The sequence below is a fragment of the Dipodomys spectabilis genome, unplaced genomic scaffold (assembly GCF_019054845.1).
Source record: "Dipodomys spectabilis isolate Male_0828 unplaced genomic scaffold, ASM1905484v1 ptg000240l, whole genome shotgun sequence".
Classification (NCBI taxonomy): Eukaryota; Metazoa; Chordata; class Mammalia; order Rodentia; family Heteromyidae; genus Dipodomys; species Dipodomys spectabilis.
Window position 1 is genome coordinate 4,240,448 of NW_024870917.1, and position 9,234 is coordinate 4,249,681.

The window sequence follows — 9,234 nt, forward strand, 5'->3', positions numbered from 1 at the left end:
AAGAGTCTCACCGTCTTTCCTGCCGGGGCTGGCTTTGAACGGCGATCCTCAGATCTCAGCCTCCAGAGCAGCTAGGCTGTCGGGGTGAGGCCGGTGCCCCGCCTTACCAGTTAAGCGGCCCTGGGGCAGCGGTGCAGGGCCTGGCCGGCCTTGGGCGTAGGGCTGGGAGAGAGCCAAGGGCAGAGGCCGGCAGGAAGCAGGGCGGGCCAGGCGGCAGGGGCGGAGCCTCGGGCTCCCCGAGCCCCGCCCACCCTGCCCCGCCCACCCTGCCCCGCCCACTCCGCCCCGCCCATCCCGCGTTGCCTGGCAACCGTTGCCAGCGCGACGCCACTCAGGTGTCCGGTGCGCCTAGAGCCGGGGCCATGGCGCAGAAACCCATGAGCACCTTGGCGGCCGAGCGCTTGAATTTCGTGGCCCAGGACCAGATCTGGTAAGGCCGCACCCCCGCCCGGCGGGCCAGGTCCGGGGGCAGGCTCCCCGCTCCCCCGCTTCCCCCGCTCCCCTCCCCGGCCCCAGCCCCGGGCTCCAGGCCCACCCAGGACGGTAGGGCCGCGGGGACCCCTATCCCCCTACACGACATGCCCCACGCCCCTACACACCCCACCCCACACACACCCCCACACACCCCACCCCACCCCACCCCCACACACCCCACCCCACACACCCCACAAACTCCCCCATCCCTCACACACACCCCCACACCCCACCCCACACCCCCCACCCCACACCCCACCCCACCCCACACCCCCCACCCCACACCCCACCCCACACCCCACACACCCCACAAACTTCCCCATCCCTCACACACACCCCCACACCCCACCCCACACCCCACCCCACACACCCCACCCCACACACCCCACCCCACACCCCACCCCACACACCCCACCCCACACACCCCACCCCACACCCCACCCCACACACCACCCCACACACCCCACCCCACACACCCCACCCCACACACCCCCCCCACACACACACCCCCCACACACCACCCCACACACACCCTACACACCCCACCCCCACACCCACCCCACACACCCCACCCCACACACCCCACACACCCCACACACCACCCCCCACACACCCCACACACCCCACCCCCAACCCTCCCATCCCCACACACCCCACTCCCCACACCCACGCCCCCACACCCCCTACCCCCTCACCCCCTCCTCCCGCCCCCACTCCCATACCCCCACACCTCAACCCCCCATACCCCCACATCCCCTACACCCCCCACTCCCCACATACCACACCCCCCACACGCCACACACACCCCCATCCCCCACGCCCCATCCCCCACGCCCCATGCCCCATACACCCCGGGCCTTTGGCCCACCACTGAGGCCCCGGTCAGCGCGGAAGAGTTCTTCAAGACTTACTGACTTCTTCCCATGAAAGAAAAGCGGAGCTGACATCTGTTCCATCTGAAGGAGAGCCCCACGGACGCTCTCCCCTGTGTTCCTGAGTCCTGGGGTTCGAACCCAGGCTTCACACTCTCCAGCAGGCTTGCTCATCCCGGCACGCCTCCAGCCTGGCTTTTTGCTGGTTACTTGGCGAGGGGAGTCTTCTCTGGCGAGACTCGGCCTTCCATAGCTAGGACGGCAGGTGTGAGCCGCCAGGCACACCGGCTCCTGAACTCTGAGCAAAGCTTACTTTTTAAATGGATCCGTTTTCTTGTGGACGCATGTTCAGCAGAGGTTGAGTGGGTATTTTAATCACCATGCTGCTGGGCTCCTGAACCCCGTGTCCTGGAAGTTTTAAAACGTTTAGAGCCGGTACGTTGTCATAAGGACGCAGAGTCTGGTTCTCTCAGGCTGACGTAACCAGGCCATCAGCTACCCGTGACCGGCTCTCCATGCCTGCCTCGCCCTGTGGCGCCTGTATGAATGGCTGCTCCATGTTTATGTGTTGGCTGGCTGTTACCCTTCATGAATCCATATTATTGGCAATTTTATATCACTCAGAGGTGGAAAACCAGTATCACTTGGCACAAAATACACAGTTGTTGTTTTTTTTAACCCGTATCATCATAGAAATAGCCCCAGGAGGAAATGTTACCATCCCAGGCTCTCTTCCTTCTGCTGGGATTCCATTTCCTCCTTTATCCAGCAAACTCCTACTCATCCTTCAAGACTCAAATCAGGCTACCCTTCCTCTGCAAACGGAGTGAAAAGCCCGCGTAGACTGTAATGTCTGTTGTCCAATATGGCAACTAAGCACTGGAAATGTAACTGATGCACGTGGCTAGAGGATCCTGGGCCCCTAAAATAAGGGACCTGGTGGTCCTCCCCCCACACCCCGCTGCCAGTCCCTCCTCTGCTTCGCCCAGGGCCCCATGCAGCGGGGCTCTCCCTCTCCCCTCCTCCCTCCCCATCTCCCCACCCCTCTCTCTGGCTGACGCCGTGTAGTGGGTGAGCAGGAGGGCTGGGAGGTGTGGGATGTGTGGCAGGGTATGCGCGTGCCCGGGGAAGTCCGCCAGCCCTGTTTGCTTCCTCAGGAGATACCGTCTGCGGGCTGAGTCGGAGGCGCGCCAGAATTGGAACCAGAAGTGGGGGTTTCTGACCACGCCCTTCGAGGAGGTAATGAAGTGCTGAGTCCCGGGCATGGCGGTCCTTCAAGAAGCCGGAGGCTGCCGTCTGCCACTTTCAAAAACTGGGTTAAAGAGCCTGGGCCGGCAGAGGTCACTCACTCAGTCCAGAAGTTTCCTCTGTCAAGTGCCAGCCCTTCGCCCCACGCCAGGGGCTCCAGGCCAGTGCGTGGTGGGCAGCAGCCCTCAGTCTATGGGAGAGGCAGGCAGGGATGGATCTCGGAGTCCACCCAGCAGCCACGTGACTCATCAGCTGACGGCCTGGCCTGGCCCTTTCCATCTGGGAAGTGGGAGCCGGCCCTCAGCCGCCCAACGCAGAGAGTGGTGGGAAGGAAGCCGGTCGCCTCAGGCCCGGGGGCTGAGGGCTACGAGGGGTAATTGGGAAGACAATCTTTGATTTTGTGTTTGTTTTGGCCAGCACTGGCGCTAGAACTCCAGACTGTCCCTGGGCTTTTTTACTCCAGGCTAGTGCTCCACCACATGAGTCACACCTCCGCTTCTGGCTTTTTGCTGGCTCATCAGAGTTAAGAGTCTTACAGACTTTCCTGCCTGGTCTGGCTGCAAACTGGGATCCTCCCGAGTAGCTGGGATGACAGGCGGGAGCCATCTGTGACTCCTGGTGTCCCTAACGCAGGGACACAAATCTAGAAGTCTGCAAGGGCCCTGAGGTGACAGAAATGGCAGGAGGGGTCAAACCCATTCCTAGAGACGGTGGAGAGCACAGCGGCCGCCAGCGTGAGCCGGAGCCCAGGAGGGAGCAGAGCGGGCTGTGCTCTGGCTGTTTAGGAAGCCCTGGAACCCAGGCTCCTGTGAGCTCTGCCGCAGCTGATTCACCCCTGCTGCAGAGCCACACTGATTTCAGGCAGCGGAGCCACAGCGGAGCCGCAGCGGAGCTCGCCCGGCCACACCGGGCTAGAAAGATGCCGTTCACCAGGTTTTTTAAAAGAAACTCTTAAGACAGTGACATGGACTGAGGTTGTGTGCCTGATTAATGCAATATATTGAGATGAGTCCATGTTAATATTCCTTATATGTAATTTAAATGGATCTTAAAGAGCTCAAAGTTGCTTTAAAAATCCAAAGGGGGGGGGGGGGGGGCAGGCTCTCCTGGACGGTTTGAAAGCTTGCTCTGGGGCTCGCTGGCATTTTTAAAATTTTTGTCCATAACCTGAAAATGTTCTCAAGTCACTCCACGGGGGATGGAAATTAGTGGGCGGGGATCAGAAGGTGGATGGCATTGACGGTGGGCTGGGCCAGGCAGCCTGCGAGCCACTCCTAGTCTGGCTGGCCTGCCTGCCTGCCTTCCTTCCTTCCTTCCTTCCTTCCTTCCCTCTCTCTCTCTCTCTCTCTGCTTACACTGGGATGTGAACTCAGGGCCTAATACTCTTGCTTGACTTTTTCACTCAAGGCTGATGTTCTGCCACTTGAGCCACAGCTCCACTTCCAGCTTTTTGCTGGTTAATTGGAAATTAAATCTCAAGCTGGGCTCACACCTGTCATCCTAGCTACTCAGGAGGCTGAGATCTGAGGATCAAGGTTCAAAGCCAGCCCAGGCAGAAGAGTCTCTGTGAGACTCTTATCTCCAATTAACCTCACAAAAACTGGAAGTGGATCTGTGGCTCAACGTGGTAGAGCACTAGCCTTGAACAAAATTGCTCAGGGACAGCGCCCAGTCCCTGAATTCAGGCCCCACAACTGACCCCCCCCCCAGCCCAGGCTGGCTTTGAACCACAGTCCTCAGATCTCAGCCTCCCGAGAAACTGGGATGACAGGCGTGAGCACGGGCGTCCAGCACGCTGCCGCTTTCTGACTGAGGAGTGGGACCCTTTCCTGCCCGCTGTTTTGCGCGGCCTCTGGGGGATGATGAAGGCGCGCCTGACGGCGCCCTGCGTGGGGTTCTGCTTTCAGTTGATCAGTGGAGAAGCCCCCCCCACCCCAAAGCCCAAGATCGAGCTTCCGGAACGCTTCCGCATCCAGCCCATGACCGACGTGCACAAGTACATCAAGGTCTGTATTCCACCCCGGGGAGGGCGCAGTCCTCCAGCTGCCGTCCCCGGGCGGGGCGGGGCGGGGCGGGGCGGGTCCCACCCGCTGGGGGTGGGGTACCCGGCACAGCTGTACAGCAGCACAGCCCTCACCCCCCACCTGCCCCAGGGAGGCTCTGCCCAGTGTCCCAGCACAGGCCTGTGGGGCCCCATGGGACCGGGGACAGCGGCCACCCAGTCTGGGGACGCTCAGGGCAGGACCCAAGCAAGGTGGCCAGCAGGAAGCCCCCTGGAGGTGACAGGAAGCTGGGGAGACTGGAGGAACACCAGGGCAGCGGCAGCACTGCCGAAGCCCGGAGGCCGCCGGCCGGATCCTCACAGGCTGGGGAGACCGCCAAGGTTGAGAGGAGTCAGGACGGGAGGGTTTCATGAATGGACAGGGACCGGAGTGACCAGGCCACCCCAGAGCAAAGGACTCCTGTCTAGGTGGGGACAGGAACAGAAGCTTCTAGAAACAGTGAGCGTCATCTATGCAGGGGCCTCCTCCCAGGTCTGTCCCTGCTGGCTGTGCGCTCCGGGGGAAAGGGACAGAGCCCAGCACGGCCGCCAGGTACAGGGCTGGGATCTGGGGCTCTGGGGCTCTGCTGGGCCGGGGCCTTGGCTGCGGCTTCCTTCACGCTGGCCACATCCATTTGCTGACTCTTGAGCTGGCCATTACAGGGGGTCCTCCTGTGCCCCTCCCAGGCCTGGCCCCTGGGCCCAGGTTCTGCAGGAGGCAGCCAGGCCTCCCCTCCCCTCCCCTCCCCCTTCCCCCTTCCTCCCTCCTCCCTCCTCCCCTCCCTCCTCCTCCCCTCTGCCTCCCTGACTCCTCAGTAAGCCTGAACTCCTGACCCCGAGCATGCTAAAGCGCTTTATATCTCCTCTTAGAACAAACGTTCCTCTTCCACACCTGAGAGCAGAATGAGCGCTTGCGGGCGGGGGGGGGGGGGGGGGCAGAGGGGGGGCTGCCTAAACATTTACCACACCCCAGAGCTCAATCTGCCCAAGACATAGACAAACCAAGCTGTGCTCTCCTGGCAGACCCAGCCAGCATGTGTGTGTGTATGTGTGTGTGTGTCTGTGTGTGTGTCTGTGTGTTTGTGTGTCTGTGTCTGTGTGACTGTGTGTCTATGTGTCCTGTGGCCTTGCAAGCCAAACAAGATTCCATCTGGCAATGTTTTCATTTGTGTTGTTCTCATTGTTTGCTTGTGCTGGTCAGGGCCTGGGCACTGTCCCTGAGCTTTTCCACGCCAGGCTAGCCCTCTACCACTTGAGCCACAGCTCTACATGCAGCTTTTTGTTGGTTAATTAGAGATAAGAGAGTCTCACAGCCTTTCCTGCCGGGCTGGCTTTGAACCAGGATCCTCACACCTCAGCCTCCTGAGTAGCTAGAGTGACAGGCGTGAGCCCCCGCACCCAGCTCGATGCCATACACGTGCTTGACCCTCGCGCTTGGCAGCTTACTAAACAAAAGTGACTTTCTCAGAGGTCGCATTTTCCTCCACGGAGCCGCGGGGTGCGGGGCGCGTACCTGCCGTCTGCAGGTGCTGCGGGCGCCCGGTCCTGCGGAGGGCACGGGTCTCAGCCTGCCTCGGTGGAGCTGGCTGTGCTTTGCGTCTCCTCCGGGCCCAGCCTCGGTGCGCATCGCGGGCGCATCGCGGGCCCCTCGGTGGTGCCCCTCCGGTCCCCACGGCCCCCGGTGACCCCTGCCCTGCCCCCCCACAGGTGCTGCCTTCGCCCCCCGTCCCCCAAACCACCCAGGGCTTCATCGGCTGGCGGTCGGGGGTGCCGGGCCTGAACACGAGCCTAGAGCTCGACAGCGAGATCCGCAGCTGCAAAGGCACCTACGCCCGGGAGCTGCACTGGCCCCAGCAGGGCATCCACTGAGCGGCGTGGCCCGAGGGCCCGGCGCCTCCCAGGAAGAGACCCCCACTGCTGCCGCCACAGCACAAAGCCTGCCTTAGGCCTTCTCAGTTCATCCCTGCCTCCTTCTGGAAGGTTCCTGGGGGATACCCCTCTTGTCTTCTCTAGTGACTAAGGCAAAAATAAATACCCTGCTTTCTTTGCTGGTGGTTGCATGCGTGTTCATGCTCGACTGTATAGCTGCCACTTCATAAACACGAAAGAGATTTCTTTTTAAATAACTTTCCCTTGCGTCTCTCACTCTCCTATTAGTGTTAAAATTGCTGGGTCCTGCCAAGTGCTGTGGCTCACACCTGCGGCTGAGGGCTGAGGGCTGAGGATCGTGGTTCAGAGCCAGCCTGGGTGGGAAAGTCTGCAAGACTCTCATCGCCAATTAACCACCAAAAAGCCAGAAGTGGAGTTGTGGCTAATGTGGTAGAGTGCTAGCCTTGAGTAAAAGAAGCTGGGGCGGGAGGGCTTGGGGAACAGGTCTTGAGCTCACACCTCGAAAATGGCACAAGGAAAGAACAAAACGACGTGGCAGCCCCAGGTCCTTTGCGCAGGAGCTGGCCTGGAACTGAGCGCCTCGTAGATGTGACTTGGTGAATGAGATTAGGACGAGGTCATAGCGGACTCGGGCGCAGCGAGCCCAGCGTCCTGGGAGCAACACCCAGGAACGGTGCAGGCAGAAGTTGGCCGCGGAAGCCAGGAAGGCCAAAGTTGCCAGCCCCTCCAGAGAGGACCCCCCCTGCCCCCCTCCCCCGCCCAGGAGTCAGTGGGAACACCAGCTGCTGGCCTTGACCTGGGGCTCCCAAGTGGAGGAGGGCAGATTTCACATACACACACACGCACGCACACACACACACACATACACACACATGCACATACACACACACGCGCACACACATACACACACGCACATACACACACACACGCACACACACACGCACATACACACACACACATACACACACACACGCACATACACACACACATACACATACACACACACACACGTACACACACGCACATACACACACACACGCACGCACACACACATACACACGCGTGCACACATACACACACACACACACACGCACACACACACGCGCACATACACGCACACACATACATACACACACGCGCACACACATACACACACACGCACGCACACACACACGTACACACACACATACATACACACACATACACACACATACACACACACATACACACACATACACACACATACACACACGCACATACACACATGCACATACACACACATACACACACGCACATACACACACGCACACACACATACACACATGCACATACACACACGCACACATACACACACGCGCACACACACATGCACACACACACACATGCACATACACACACGCACACATACACACACGCACATACACTGCTTATGTGGGGCCCAGCGCTACGGCCCCACCCCTGCTGACCCCCCCACCTTGCCCCTCTCCACCCACCGCGTGTCACTTCCCCTGACCCCACCGCGCTGGTGACACAGGACCACGTGATTTCCAACGTAGACCAAACAATGAGGAGCTTGGCCAAGCCACCCCTGCTCCCTCGGAATGTTCTGGCATTTCAGTCATGGCTGTAGACAAGGCACGAGCCCTTGCAGAAGTGCACAGCCCTTCCTGTGAGCCGAGGTCCTCACCGCTGTCCAGCAGGGTGGCCAGAAAGGGCCAGGGCCTGGCTGCTCTCGCTGCGGCCTCTCGAGGGGTCCCAGGTGGGCCCCGGGGCGGGCGCAGCCTCTGAGGCTTGGTCCACGCCCCCCGGGAGCTGCCCTCCTCTGTGTGCCCACCACAGTTGTGCGGCCAAATGCCCAGAAAATACCACCGGGATCCTGGATCCATCTCTACCCCACGCCTGCACAGAAAGCCCATACGGATCTTCCGGGATGTTCCAGTGGGTTCTCTTTGGTCCTGGTTCTGTCTGACTGCTTTCTGTGGACCTGCAGCCCTGCCTTGTGGGTTGTGGGTCGTGGATCAGCAGGTGTGGATGGACAGGACACGCCTTTGCGTGGGCAGCGGAGCCTCGGGAAGACCAGACGGCCCCCAGGGGGCCCGGCCCGGCCCCAGGGCCCGGTGCTCTGGGCAGTCCGCATGCAAATGAAGGTAACTGTGGAGGGGATGACACCGGGCTCCCCTGGGTCTGAAGGAAGCAGCCTCCAGCTTCCCCACGGCGCTTGGTGTACAGATGATTATTCTAAACTAGCTGCCATCTAGAAACCTCTCTGCTGGCGGGGAAGGAAGTCTGTCTTCAATAATTCATTCGCCAACTAACCACATGTGATAGGTGTCTTTAGTTAAAGAAAAATGAACAGATGGCGAAGGTCCTGCAGGAATCGGATCTAGGGCCTTGGTAATGCCCCCCTCTCCCCCTCCTCCCCGCGCCCGCTCCTGGGCTTCCAGCTGAGCAACTTGACCTGTCCTCATGACCTCTAAGTCAACCGCCTGGTTGACAGTCGAAGTGGACAAGGTTTGAGGATTCAATTCCCATGGCTGAGGTTCAACTTGACATTTAATCTATGGAGATCACCCTCCTGGGGATGTCCAAATGGAGCCACAAATGTCATCATACACTGCAAAATGCCACTGCGTGGCTGAGACTGAGACGCAGCCTGTGACTCTGCGTCTACTCCACGGACATGGATGCACGTGCATGACGCAGCTCTCA

The 9,234-nt window shown here is 60.2% G+C and overlaps 1 protein-coding gene across 1 annotated transcript; it reads left to right on the top strand.

The window, feature by feature from the left end:
- Positions 1-362: 362 nt before the first annotated feature.
- On the top strand, positions 363-6,504 carry CUNH20orf85 (chromosome unknown C20orf85 homolog). Its single transcript, XM_042699213.1, has 4 exons — positions 363-430; positions 2,504-2,585; positions 4,502-4,600; positions 6,343-6,504. Exons 1-4 carry the CDS (start codon positions 363-365, stop codon positions 6,502-6,504), a joined length of 411 nt encoding a protein of 136 aa, XP_042555147.1.
- The last annotated feature ends 2,730 nt before the right edge of the window (positions 6,505-9,234 follow it).